At 37.1% G+C, this 15,634-nt stretch overlaps 1 protein-coding gene across 9 annotated transcripts in view; it reads left to right on the forward strand.

Annotated features, from left to right (window-relative positions):
* Positions 1–15,634, forward strand: part of LOC114651655 (transcription factor COE3-like) — a 402,694-nt gene that overhangs the window by 274,498 nt on the left and 112,562 nt on the right. For all 9 annotated transcript variants that reach the window (XM_051928475.1, XM_051928473.1, XM_028801490.2 and 6 more), the window contains one exon: positions 7,508–7,625. In XM_051928475.1, coding sequence (XP_051784435.1) covers positions 7,508–7,625 — 118 coding nt within the window. The remainder of the gene's footprint in view (positions 1–7,507; positions 7,626–15,634) is intronic.

Raw genomic sequence — 15,634 nt, forward strand, 5'->3', positions numbered from 1 at the left:
ATATGAATCTTATACTATATATATATATATATATATATATATATATATATATATATATATATATATATATATATATATATATATACAGTATATAATAATATATATATATATAAGATTTATATAGCTTTTTCTGCTGTTAAGTAAAAGAATTCCCAACTGATGCTACTTAAAACTACTTCAGAAAGGAAATTTCAAATTCAAGGGAATAAAAAGGAGAATAAAATAATGTCTTTGTTTGAAAAATATGACTGTAATCTTTATGTGGGAATTCTAGATAGCTTGGTGGCCTCTAAATAGATTTCTAAGTCTACTGGTAGATTAGTGATTTATTGTATACCTGAAGAAGCACACTTAAAGCAAACACAGTAGACTTCCAAGCTTTATACCTCAATTTGCAGTTTCCACAAGAAATATTGACTTCTAGGCTAAATCAAAAAGTCAAGCTTACATGCTGCACAAAACTGAAATTTTACAATCTAGTATGATTTAAAAGCACCATTTGGTTTTTTTTGTTTTTTTGGGGAAAATGAAACTTCCAGATTGAACTTGACATTCCCATCTAATTCCATTTTAGTTTAGCAACACGGCTGAACTTCAGGCTGTTTAAGAATTGACAGTGTTTTCAGATGAAAGATCCAGTTCCATTATTAATATAGAAACTTTTCTATGAACTTGAAATATTTAGTACAAATAAAAAAATGCAGCAACAATAATTGTATACAATAAGCTCCTTTCATAGAAGGAACCCTTCTTCTTCTTCTTCTTTCGGCTGCTCCGATTAGGGGTTACCACAGCAGATCATCTTCTTCAATATCTTTCTGTCTTCTGCATCTTGCTCTGTTACACCCAACACCTGCATGTCCTCTCTTAACACATCCATAAACCTTCGCTTAGGCCTTCCTCTTTTTCTCTTGCCTGACAGCTCTATCAGCATCCTTCTCCCAACATACTCAGCATCTCTCCTCTGCACATGTCCAAACCAATGCAATCTTGCCTCTCTGACTTTGCCTCCCAACTGTCCAACTTGAGCTGACCTTCTAATGTACTCATTTCTAATATTGTCCATCTTCGTCACACCCAATGCAAATCTTAGCATCTTTAACTCTGCCACCTTCAGATCTGTCTCCTGCTTTCTGGTCAGTGCCACCGTCTCCAACCCATATAACATAGCTGGTCTCATTACCATACTGTAGACCTTCCCTTTCATTCTTGCTGATATCCGTCTGTTACAAATCACTCCTGACACTCTTCTCCACCCACTCCACCCTGCCTGCACTCTCTTTTTCACCTCTCTTCCACAATCCCCATTACTCTGTACTGTTGATCCCAAGTATTTAAACTCATCCACCTTCGCCAACTCTACTCCTTGCATCCTCACCATTACACTGACCTCCCTCTCATTTACACACATGTATTCTGTCTTGTTCCTACTGACCTTCATTCCTCTTCTCTCTAGAGCATATCTCCACCTCTCCAGGGTCTCCTCAACCTGCTCCCTACTATCGCTACAGATAACAATGTCATCAGCAAACATCATAGTCCACGGGGACGCCTGTCTAATCTCGTCTGTCAACCTGTCCATCACCACTGCAAATAAGAAAAGCCTCAGAGTTGATCCCTGGTGTAATCCCACCTCTACCTTGAATGCATCTGTCACTCCTACTGCAGACCTCACCACAGTCACACTTCCCTCGTATATATCATGTACAACTCTTACATACTTCTCTGCGACTCCCGACTTCCTCATACAATACCACAACTCCTCTCGAGGCACCCTATCATATGCTTTCTCCAGGTCCACAAAGACGCAATGCAACTCCTTCTGGCCTTCTCTATACTTCTCCATCAACACCCTCAGAGCAAACATTTCATCTGTGCTGCTTTTTCTTGGCATGAAACCATACTGCTACTCACTAATCATCACCTCACATCTTAACCTAGCTTCCACTACTCTTTCCCATAACTTCATGCTGTGGCTCATCAATTTTTTCCCTCTGTAGTTACTGCAGTCCTGCACATCCCCCTTATTCTTAAATATCGCCACCAGTACACTTCTTCTCCACTCCTCAGGCATCCTCTCACTTTCCAAGATTCCATTAAACAATCTGGTTAAAAAATCCACTGCCATCTCTTCTAAGCACCTCCATGCTTCCACAGGTATGTCATCTGGACCAATGGCTTTTCCATTCTTCATCCTCTTCATAGCTGTCTTTACTTCCTCCTTGCTAATCCGTTGCACTTCCCGATTCACTATCTCCACATCATCCAACTTCTTCTCTCTCTCGTTCTCTTCATTCATAAGCCTCGCAAAGTACTCTTTCCATCTGCTCAACACACTCTCCTCGCTTAGGAGTATGTTTCCATCTTTATCCTTTATTACCCTAACCTGCTGCACATCTTTCCCAGCTTGGTCCCTCTGTGTAGCCAATTGGTACATATCCTTTTCTCCCTCTTTAGTGCCCAACCTCTCATACAACTCATCATACGCCTTTTCTTTAGCCTTTGCCACCTCTTTCTTTACCTTGCACCTTATCTCCTTGTACTCTTGTCTACTTCTGCATCTCTCTGACTATTCCACTTCTTCTTTGCCATCCTCTTCCTCTGTATACTCTCCTCTTCTTCCCCATTCCACCACCAGGTTTCCTTTTCCTCCTTCCTCTGTCCAGATGTCACGCCAAGCACCCTTCTTGCTGTCACCCTTACTACTTCTGCTGTAGTTTCCCAACTGTCTGGTAATTCTTCAGTACCACCCAGTGCCTGTCTCACCTTCTCCCTAAAGTCAACCTTGCAGTCTTCCTTTTTCAACTTCCACCATATGATCCTTGGCTCTGCCCTCACTCTCTTCCTCTTCCTATGCTGCTTAACTACACTTTCCCCTGCCACTACTTTGCAGTCTTCAATCTCCTTCAGATTGACTCTTCTGCATAGGATGTAATCTACCTGTGTGCATCTTCCTCCACCCGTGTACGTCACACTATGTTTCTCCCTCTTCTTAAAATACGTATTCACCACAGCCATGTCCATCCTTTTGGCAAAATCCACTATCTTCTGACCTTCTTCATTCCACTCCATGACACCATACCTACCCATCATCTCCTCGTCTCCTCTATTCCCTTCACCAACATGTCCATTGAAATCCTCTTCAATCACCACTTTCTGTCCCTTGGGTACACTGTTCATCACTTCATCCAACCCACTCCAAAAATCTTCTTTCTCATCCATTGTACACCCAGCTTGCGGTGCATATGCACTAACAACATCCATCATCACACCTCCAATTTCCAGCTTCATAATCATTATTCTGTCTGACACTCTTTTCACCTCCGAAACATTCTTGACATACTGTTCCTTCAGAATAACCCCTACTCCATTTCTCCTCCTATCCACACCATGATAGAACAATTTGAATCCACCTCTGATCCACCTGGCCTTACTCCCCTTCCATTTAGTCTCTTGTGCGCACAATATATCAGCCTTCTTTCTCTCCATCATATTGGCTAACTCTCTCCCCTTACCAGTCATACTGCCAATATTCAAAGTTCCTACCCTCAGTTTCACTGTCTTTACCTTCCTCCTCTCCTCCTGCCTCCAAACATGTTTCCCCCTCTTCTTCTCCTCCTTCTTTTTCGGCCAACAGTAGCCCAATTTCAGCCAGCACCCTGTTGACTAACAGTACTGGTAGCAGTTGTTGCTAACCTGGGGCTCGATCGATCCGGTATGGAAATTTGTATTGTTGTCCGCATATTGATTTGGCAAAATTTTACACTGGATGCCCTTCCTGACGTAACCCTCCCCATTTATCTGGGCTTGGAACCTGTGGCTGGGTTTCATAGGAACTCAAATACAACATTTTACAAGCCAATACCTGCTTTTTTATACTGTAGGAAATTAATGAAAATTTTCAATTATGTATTAGCTGCACTGAAAACAGCATAATGAAATCAACAAGACTATATATCAAATAGGGAAGGGTTAAGGGGTATATAACAAAATGTAATTGATTAAATATACATATGTCAGTTTGTAAAAGTGAAAAATGAAGTCTTTGAATTTGTATTTATTGAAAAGCTTCAAAAAGAGCATTCCAAAAACATGGTGACACAAAAGTGAATAAACACTCGCCAAGGTGTACATTGAGGCTTACAATATGTTTAGACAACTCAGTAAGCAACTTGAAACCCAAAAATGAAACTCTTTTAACCCATGGTAATGACTGACAATACATGTGCAGAAGGTCAACCATGCTCTACATGCTGAAGTACAGCGAGCTGTAGGATCTTGGATCAGGCTTAGTACTAACTACTTATATGTTGTAAAATGTCAAGTGTATCTTAAATTGTGAAATACTCAAGCGTGTAGAAAATTAGACTGTACTGGAAATAACTTCTTTTAGTAAACTGTAAAAAGAAAATACCTCAGCCTTGTATGGAGTGATGTAGCAGATTTTAGAAAATGGCAAATAAAAGGTGAAGTACTAACGGTTTAAGTGGTGAATAACAATGCAGACTTTATTACTGTGGTATTTCCTTTTAAATACATTACATACAAATTCACAATATGTGTTATTATATTAGACGTTTCCCAATTTTCTTTTCCCATCTGTCTTATATTTAAAAGCAAGTATTGTAATACTGCACAGAGCTGCTTAAACACCTCCCATGTTGCTCATTAAGCAGTACTATATGTATGAATATATATATATATATATATATATATAATATAAAGTTTGTATATATAAATTTCAGTTTGACTGCAAAGGACTTTTCATTTTTAACTCGTGTCTATGAGGTAGTGACCTCTAAATCTGACCCCGTATTAAAGTTAAGTGTTTCATTACAAGAGCTGAAGTAAAGCAACCTGTTACTGTAGACCTCTCATCACTTAATAGTTGACCTCAGCTGGACGAAACAGATGTTAATCCATTTCAAAATCAGCAGTCGCTGATCGCTGCCACTAAAACTCAGACGGGTAATAAGAAAGGCAGCCTGGGCTCATATATGAAATCACTTTGCTGTTTTTATTGTTTTTTTTTTTTTCCAAAGTCTGAATCTGGTACACTTCAGCATGTATTTCATTTTGTCCTCAGAATTGTTTCCCTTTGAGTTTCCAGTTCCTCATATTTAATCCAGCTATTCCTGGTCTAGGGAATGAATCCTATGGCTAAGAACTTATATGAGAACTTCAGGGAGATAATAATAAAGACTGAAGCAAGGCAGGCTCACATTTTATCTTGAATATTTGGTTTCTATTAAAACAACATGCCAAAATGGAGAAAAAAAATTTACTTCTGGTGTAAGGTAATGCTGTAAGTGACAACATTCGGCCTTGTAATAATTGTTTCAGTCAACCAAAAGTTCATGAAAGAACTAGCCTGGCTAACATGGAACTGTGTCTCTATGAAATAAACAAGGATTACCACTGTTTATTCATTCTTTGTCCATTTCATTCATTTTCATTTTTCTCATCCTCATGTTTATGGGTTTAAACATCTGATGTGATTCTTTATCAATTGCAAAAATAATTTTAGTATATTATATGAAAATATACAATTAATACGCAATTTGTACACTATACAAATTGTGAGCAAAAAGACTCGGAGTGAATCAAAAAGAGATTCTTGGATCCATCTGGATTCTTTATTTACTGGAAAAAAATTCTTCATTGGTAATGAAGGCTGATGGGTTCAGTTGGCCCTGCACTTAGTTGGAGGATAACTGTTTTCTCAATAAACACTTTCAATCATACTTTCTCTCCTTTTGCTTACATGAATCGGTTCCACGACTTCTGGATTGTTGTCTCTTTGTAATATATAGTTCCTGTCACTAGGAATTCAACAAATTGGTATGCTGGACTTCTGGTTGACAAACCCAGTAAAAAACCACCCATAAAATAACATTTCTGATGATATCTATATAGATACAATTGTAAGCCATTTGTATGTCCGTTTGTTTGTTCAGCAGTTATGCAAAAATGGCTGAACTGATTTACGTTAAATTTTACAAGTGCATTGTTTTTGGTCTAAATTTTAAAAATGGGCTTTATAGCTTATTGGGAAGAAGGGCTGTAATGTGAAAGGAGCAACTCTAAATCCAGCACAGACAGTTTCCCATCAGGCAGAAGGAGTGTGCTCGGTCTGGTGGGAGATGTCGTTATTATCTTTTCTACCGGCTAAAGCAGGATCTTATCTAACATGGCAAGACATTTTCTTCTCAACTAATTTGGATAACAATTTCATTGTCCAGCTGGATGTTATCTTCTGTCTAAGACTATGCCATTTTGTCTCATCGCCATGTTGAATTTCCAAAGGACAGCACATGATTACTTCCACTAGTCTTGTATAAACAGATTCATATAAAGTTATTTATGAAAACTGTAGAAGTGCATTAACTAACTCGAGAGAGGAGTAAATCTTTTCCTGTTATATTTGAAACAAATTATATGCATAATTTGATTAAATGATCCCTTAGGCTACTGACATTTCTAAGTTACCAAATCATTACATAATGATTTATCATTTCGAGTCACTGAGTTTGTATCCAGTCTGTAAATGAGAGAAGGTTTAGTTAGCATTTCCAGTAAAATGTTCTCAAAGCCATTTTGGAATGGATTATTTATATATTCAAGATCATAGAAAAAAATCACATGTACACAAGCAAGGGGATGCAATAGAGTTATGAGTGACCCTCTCATCTAGAATACACAACACTTTAGGTGATCTTTGTGAAACAATTTCTCCAGGCTGATTAAAGATTATAACATTTACCTAAATTCTGATTGAAGTGGTGACAACACATTCCATGTTTTATTTCCAGGTTAGTTGCTGTTTGCATAGAGTTCACACTTTCTTCCTGTGTCAGATTGAGTCCCTTCGAGTCACTCGAGTTTCCTTTCACGTCCCAATTGATATATGCTTCCATTAACAGTTAATCTAGCTACGTCTGCATCATAGACTAGTGGCCCACTCAGGGCTGATTCCTACCTTATCCTTTATTCTGCCGGAAAAAGGTTTGGCTAATGGGGATCATAAATTAAAAGTAGTTTCAAAATTTCTTATAGTGTTTAGCGGTTATACTTCACAAACTACAAAATAATCAAACTGTTATCTTCTGGAAAAACGTTTTTTTATTTGCTTTAAAACCACAGTTTTGCAGCAACTGATTTAAACGCTAGTAGATCATTTGATTCTAAAAAACAGTTGTATTTTTATTCATACTTTCTTATCATTTACCTTACAAATGTTTCTCTTGTTCATTTAGTTTTATGCTAATGCATTTTTTGGATCCCATAATGTCAAACACATTATAGTTATATACACTCACACCAGTTTTTATTACTGTGATGAAAATGTGTTTTGTAGAAGTGCCAGTAAAAGCAGATTGTTAGGGCAAAGTTAACTTTACTTCTTTTTGCTCAACAGTGCAACAGTTGCAGAATAAATTTGGATATCAATGATATTAAAGTAAATTTGTGTTGATCTAATTCCTTATTCTGTTTTCTCTCATTCTAGGTAGTTGTCTCTACAACAGTCAATGTTGATGGCCATGTTTTGGCAGTTTCTGATAATATGTTTGTTCACAATAACTCCAAACATGGTAGAAGAGCAAGGCGTCTGGACCCTTCTGAAGGTAGGACGGTCAACCGAGCAATAGCCTACTGAAAGACAATGTTAATTCTAGTCAGTGTCACATCCTAGTAAAACATAGTAGCAGTCACAATTTTTAGGCCTGAGGGTCTGCTTTACATAACATTCTAGAAAGCAATAAAGGAGCACACGATGGTGCCTTGCTGAGATTTGTGTAATAGCCAGACTGAAATATTTGTTTTTTCATTGTCTAACTTGTAAACAAGAAACATCTGATTTTAGTTTCTAGCATAGAGTTTTTATTCATATTATTTACATTTACCACAATCAATAATATTTTTACAAAGACTGGTAGGTTGGTGTCCAGAATTACACAGCATGTCCATGGGGCAACTGAACCAGTAAAGTTGAAACATACAGTCCAGTTACTTAGTTACCAGGCCCCATTGCTCAATCCAAATAAATCTAAAACATTTTGAAATGGATCCGTAAACATTTGTCAACCAAGTTTTCAGTCAGTAATTCCTTAAGCAACACTAGAGCATCTGCGAAAAAACATTTTTTAAAAAGAGTGTCACGTGTACTGAGCAGAAGTGAAAATTGTCAAATGCACATTTCTAGTTCAAACAATTCAAATACACCTCCACCCTAACATTATAACGGGAGTTTTAATTCATCCTGTTTACTTACCATAGTTAATACGGACTTTAATGACTTATCCCAAGTTTTTGCTTTACAATACTTGATTTTATTATCTTTAGTAAAACTGAAATCAGTCTTTCAGGCTCAACTGCAGTTCATTTTGTTCTTGTCTACACTTTACCCTTTAACTGGAACAAATCAATGTGTTCTTATTCTTAACTCCTTGTTGTGAAGAACAATGTAGATGGTAAAAAACGAAAGCTTTTCAGAGTTATAAATAGCAAGGTAAATCCAAAAATTTTCCAGCAGAATCTGCAAGTATGAATTTATATAACAAATGTGTTCTGAGATATTTCAGGAAAGAAAGACCAACATTTGAAGGTAAGGTAGTTATACTCACTAATAAAGGTGCTGGTGAGTGCATGTTCAATAACACAGGAAAGTAAGAAATTCACTATACCCTGTAAATGCGACACTAATGAATGTAGAAATCTGTAGTCTTAATTATTTTTTAAACATACAGAATTGCATAACATGCTGCTGGAGGTATTATAAAGATATTCATGCATAGTTTGATTAGTTTCAAATTGCCCCCCCCCCCCCCCCATCATTTTATGTGTGTAGGGCACTATAATGGACTGAATTATAGTCCTGAGATGGTTTGTGCCTTGCAGGATAGGCTTCAGCTCCCAACAACTCTACATTTTATTTAGCAGACTTGAACCTATTATGCGTCATTTGTATTTCATTTTGTGTTGTTGTTTTTTTACAACAGTTAGCATGTTTAATTGTCATGTACAGTCTTAGTAAAAAAAATAATTTAGCTAAGTAAATTAGAAATACAATTAATATGAATATTTCTAACAAGTAATGATAACGTTACCTGTTTCCTGCTAGAGGCGATGTTAGCAGTGACTCAGTTTGTAGTGACACCTCTTTATAGCAACAGAAACCTGAGGTCAATTCCAAAGTGAGTCAGTATCATTGCGTTTTCACATTTTCCCCACATTCACATGACTTTTCACCAGGTACTCTAGATTTCTTCCAGGTCTGAAAAACATAAACAGTAGTGCAGTTTTTAATTGTAAATGGGCTCAGCATGTGAAAGTGTGTGTGTGTATAAGTGTAACTGACTACTGTATATACTGTTGTAACATTATAGTGTCTGTTCATAGGCTCTAGTTCTCAATAACACTGAAATAATTAAATCTATCTATCTATCTATCTATCTATCTATCTATCTATCTATCTATCTATCTATCTATCTATCTATCTATCTATCTATCTATCTATCTACATAGTATGATTGTGTGTTTTTGTAAAAGCACATATTATGTGCATACAGTTCTTGTTTAAATATATATATATAGGGTTAGGATTTATATATACTATCAAGAGAAATTAAATGACAACAATAATTATTTGGGATACCAGCCATGAACTCAGTTCCCAGACGTGAGTTCAGGATTGAACTGGTTTCCAGGATTCAGTCCTTCCTTTCAGGTGGGCAGACCCCATACATGACGTCAGAGATGTTATATCCATCAATCATCCAGTCTGAAATTAGATGAAGATAAAAGGCAGTAGGTCACAGCACCAGCCCATGGAGTGGTGGTAACCCTTCAGCTGTCCCCTATGAGCATGCGCATGACTTTAAATATATATATGTCTGTATATATATATACATACATACATACACTGTCTATAATGTTTCATATATTACTGTTTATTTTTGCAAAAATATAAATCATCAGTTGTATTTTTTTAATATAAAGCTACCTTTTCACCAACAGGTACAAAAGCCACATTTGAAATGTTGCCACCTTAAAAATCATTTCATAGCAGTAGCCAGTTAAAACATTATTGTTCATTTATCTCACTGACCTCATTATACAATCATAAACAATTTGAAGAAATGAAATAAGAAGGAATAGAACACTTAGGCTTATAATTTATTAAACTTTAACAAAGATAAAGTGGAATTGAAATTGTTAACGCTTAATATATACAGAGAAGTACATGGTAATTTCATCAAAAACCTAATAAGCATGACACTAAAAGTTTTGTAGTTAAATTGAAGGCAGGTCTTGTTCAGCTTAAGCTGCTTTACCACATTGCCATGTGGCTTCATATTAAGCAATAAGAATTTATTGTTATGAAAATACAACTCCAACGTAATATTGGATGGTTAACAATTTTGGAGCTGGATGTTAGCTGAGGATGTGCTTAATCAAATTAGGAAGTACAAATCGTTAAGGGGAGGAAAAGCTCGTTAAGGAACAAGGAGCAGAAATTCCTGTCTGTAGATTTCCACTCTGACAAATTGCTTTGTTCCTGGAGGTCTCTCATCTCTCCATCATATCTATTTAATTCTGAACAGGTTCCTATGGCAACCAGGTTATGATAAGGCAAGTCTGGTAGGAACTAGGACAGTCTGGAGTAAGTTCAAGAGAGGTTGTGTGTATACCTTCCTGCATCCTAAGGGACTTTAATGAGGATAGTCCAGTAAGTTGTCTAGTTTTCTGAAAAAGTTCAATGTTTCTGTAATGTACTTTTCTTAAAGCTGTAATATACTTTACTCTTAGTTTGAGGATAAAATATTTTAACCAAATAATGGACTATAGGCTTGAATCTGTTTTTGTGTCTTGAAATCATAGCATTGTATTTTATTACAAAAGTGATGTGTTGCTTTATGTATGGCTTTTTTCAATTAACTAATTAAATGCTGAATGCAAATACATTCTAGCTAATATTAAATATTAAATAAATACATTAAACATTTCTGGCGCTAGATGTACGAATCCACTGGGTTAATTTCAGTTTGCCAATTAACCTGGTGTGTACATCTGTAGGAAGAACCCCATAGCAACCTGAAAAAAACCACACAAATGCTCAAAAAGCATGAAAACTTCACGTGAATAATATTTGAACTCAGGCCTATGCATTCAGCATCAATAACTGCTTTGCCAGGAAGTCCAATTTGGTTCATGAATAATTAGTGTGTATATATATATATATATATATATATATATATATATATATATATATATATATATATATATATATATATATATATATATATATATATATATATATATAAAAAGTAATGACAGGAAGCACATATATTCACTCACTAGTCATTGCCACCCAATGTATGTCTGACACTGCCAATGGGCTGGCTGCAGGGTCATCAGCCGCCGAGAGCCACACTTTCCTAATGTTTGATCCCTTTAATTCTGGAAATTTGCATCATTTCTTCTAAGCCAAAGCCAGAAACCCCCTTGCTCTTCCTCCTCTACCAGTTCTTTGAACGCTGGAACTGGCAATTCTAACAACCTTAGAAATCATTGGGCAGATGTTCCAATGAAGCTTCTGCAGCCAACTTGCACAGAGTAGGTTACTTTCTTCCACCCTGCTTCTGTGCACTCCTTTTCCTCCTCTTCCTGTCAAAGGCTGTTTCCATTGTGACCACCTATGGGATGGTATACTCAGCCATGATTATGGTCCTGGCAGATATAAACCACAAGACAATATCTGGTCAGAGGGATGTTGTAGTGATTTTGAGTGGAAACTTCAACTGCTGGTTCAGATCGTCTCACAGGTTCCTCTGACTTCCCGATGTCAGTCCATGCTACTGCCTCTGGGTGATGTTCTATGCCCCTTCACCCTGCCTGTCAAAGTCGATCAACTATTGTGATGTTATTTTGATGGGATTGGCACTGTTCACTTTCAACCTGCATTGCTCTAAGACCTTTGCAAGCTTTCGAAGAACCCGGTTATGGCACCAACCATACTGACCTTGAGTAAGTGCTGCCGACAGCAAAAAGAATGTGGTGTAAACTTGTGTTCTGTACATTGTATAGTTTGCACTGTGCTTCTGTGCTGTACCAGAGATGTACATTTCTGGGACTTGGGAGAGTTTTCGTATGTGGGCCTGATGAGGAAGTTTAGTCTTACCTGTTAGATCATCGACATGTAGGACCACATTAGGACCTTGATGGACACGGCTTCCCAATTTGTCTGCCTTTTATTGATATGAGTTTAGCTGTATTTATTAGTTAATGCTATGGATTGGAAGTCTGGCATATGAACTTTCCCAAAATATTACTCTTATTTTTGGTGCTCAGTGACACCAGAGCCCCTTAATAATCGTGCAGTTAAATGGTGCTTGGGTCGAGCAATTACATTTTATACAGCACAATTCAACTCAGCACTGAGGAGAGATGCTTATTCAGTACAATCAGTGACTACCTCTTACGTAACCCATGTTGTACCACCACATGAACATATTGAATATTGATAGTGCGGCAGGATGGAAAGGACTGCAAAGAAATCTTATATTTCACATGTTTCACACTGTTGAAAGGAATAGTTTTTATTCCTGTAAACCATTTCTACACATTAAGCAGCACATAACTGCAGGACCACAATGCTGCTGACACCAATGACTTTCACTGTCTGGTTGTGTGGAAACAGATGGTGGGCATGCCTGCCCCAAAAGACCAAAAAAGAGTGGTCCAATTTTCAATATGCATTTTTCACACAGCTTAAAAGAACAAAGTACAAACACATTAGAGCCTGCACAATACTATGAATGCAACACAAGGAATGGATATATACATCTTTTTTCTGAAAAGCACACAAAGCAATGGTTTCACATATAAATCAACATAAAACGTCTGTTGCTGCATACTGTGGATGCTGTCGGTGCCTGTTTGGCATTTATGGCAGCAGTGGTAGCAATGACAGCGAGATGAACAGCAGGGCCAGCTACCTGGCTGTTTTCGTGTGGCAGGTGGGCAACGGTGTGCAGTTGCAGTCTGGTTTGTACCTCATTGTATTAAGGGATGGTCCTCCCAGGCGAATGTTACCGTAGGCTGATCAGCTGCATGAATGTGTTAAGCTAGGGATTGATCATCTGATGCGAGTACCTCACTTTTATTTTCGATCTTCATCTACAGATCACTTGCACCAAAATCGAGGTCCATGAAGTCAGAATCCAATTCAGCAATAATACACAAAATGTTTTGCACAGAGTATTTTGCTTTGTGCATTCGCTTTGGTCTCTCACTAGATGTCAATGCCATATAGGTTATTTGCTCTTCAGTACTCCTGCTCGTGCATGGAATCGAGGTCAAATCAACAAAAGCGAAATTTCCTTCTAGCAAAGAAGAATCAAACTAAAACGCAACAGCGAGTTTATGTCACAGTTTATACCTACTTACCGTATTCTAACCCTGAATTTCGACAAAAGTCGACATCCGCCCTGAAGGAGTTAAGATAGAGCATATATTGAGCAGAAGCCTTTGAGAACTCCTTCAATAACAATAAATGCAGTATCTACAGGCAGTAGGTGAACCCACACTTGACTGTTGCTGACAGAACAAAGTAAATTTGGTTATCAAGAGTCGCTATTTAGAAGAACTGTGACATTCAGGCTCTAACAGGAACCCCATTTGCCTACAATGAGTTAAAATGGAGGTGTTGAAGGCTACAGTAGGATTAGCAGAAATGTACTAATTGTAGCTGACACTCTCTAGTGCTCACCTCTTTAATACACATCATTTACATTAAAGAGTTGTTCATTTCTGCTGGAAATATTTACTATTATGTTGTAAAATAGTAACTGAAAAATAGTCACAAGAAAAATGATTTCCGGACTCTAAAACCATGTACTGTCACTCATGATGGACTATTAGTAAGAATAATAAAAATTTGTATTGTATCACTATTTTCTCCATTTGTTGCACTAAATCATAGGTTTGAGAAACTACTCAAGATATTACTGTAAAACAATCTGAATCAACAAAGAAGAAACTAAATGAACAATCGATGCATTAAATTGTCCTGTACTATGATCACATGAGAAGGCGTTTGTTAAATGTTCTCCATGCACTGTCTCAAGATTATGGGAGAAACAAAAAAGCATACGATTTGGTGGTGATGATAACTTCAGCTTGCAGCTGACACATTGTTAACATTTAATGGGGATCTTTAAACTCAGATCCTTAATGAGTAGTGAAGAATACTGTACTTGACCTTAAAAAAATAGAAAAAAAACAGGAAAACTGAGAGAGCGCAGTGGTGCATCGTGAAATGAGGCTGTCTCACATATCCACTTAGCTGAATTCAATTCCCAGCTATCTTCATGGACTCTGTTTTTCTCACAGTATCCCTGCCAGTTTTTTCCTGTTACTATGGGTTTGTTATGCATCCTAAAAATGTGTATTAGATTATTGAATCCATCCACAACTGTCCCAGTGTGAATAAGGTGAAATAGCACTGTGATGAACCTCATAGGACAGGCTTTAATTCCCCATGATCAGTCAGTTTTAAATTGAGTTTAGAACATGAATAAATCCACTAGCAAAACGTTCAACCTCTATATACTAGTTAATCTCCTTAGTTTCTAAACAGATATCTTGTAAAGCCATTTAAATGCGTTTATACTCCAGTTTAACTAGAGCCTTCCATAGTCAAGGTCCACAGATTCATGGTAATAGGTGAATTGTTACATTTGTCACATTTGTTATTTTACAATAATGCCTGCTGACTGAGAGAATAATTGATTGTCAAGATTTCATGCAGCAGGGTAAAAGGTGTAGTCATTGGTCACCGTGTATGCTATTGGATGGAGAGGTTGTAGGTGGTATGGCAGGACAGAATCAATCTAGATGTAAATGGGAGTGAGATAGTCTGGGTCAGGCCTCATGTCTGTCTGAATTAGAAGGAGTTGTGGCGTGGTGTCTGGCACAAGAAAACATAATGCTCTTTGATTCTGATCATTTGCTTAGTGGCCTCCAAATTCTCAAGGGGAAAACATTGAGGCAAGGAATAAATTAGACAATATGTAGTATTAAAACCCCTGCAAGACACTTATTAAAAATAAATCAGCCTGATGGTCTAAAATGAGGGCTAATTCAATTGCGTTTTTCATTAAGTTCTGGAAAGGTTTATACCTTAAGTCATTAATATAATTAATAATTAAACCACAGATGGGAGGAGAGTCCACAGTTTGAATAAAAGCAAAACCAAACAGACAACCAGTACATTGTGAAGCGCACACAATCACACTGGGCAATTTAATGATTACAGCTTGTCTTTGGACTGTAAAAATAAAACTGGAATTTGTTCAGAAATTCTTTGTAAACAAAAAAGGGCATCCCAGCCTAAAGATAAAAAACATGCCAAAAGGCATAACTGCTACTCTTTGCACCATGTATCCTTCTTAAAACAAATGTGAAATATTAGCTCAAAAATCACTTATAGTTTTTATCGATCGTTCTATTCATTTCCAGATAAATTTGAATTTAGATCCATATATAGACACACTGTAGTTTGTCTATTGGACACAGATTGGAGTGGAGGATGCAATTATCTTTAGCTCCACAAGGCTTATTCTCACCAGGA

Source organism: Erpetoichthys calabaricus, chromosome 5, assembly GCF_900747795.2.
Source record: "Erpetoichthys calabaricus chromosome 5, fErpCal1.3, whole genome shotgun sequence".
NCBI classification, from domain to species: Eukaryota; Metazoa; Chordata; class Cladistia; order Polypteriformes; family Polypteridae; genus Erpetoichthys; species Erpetoichthys calabaricus.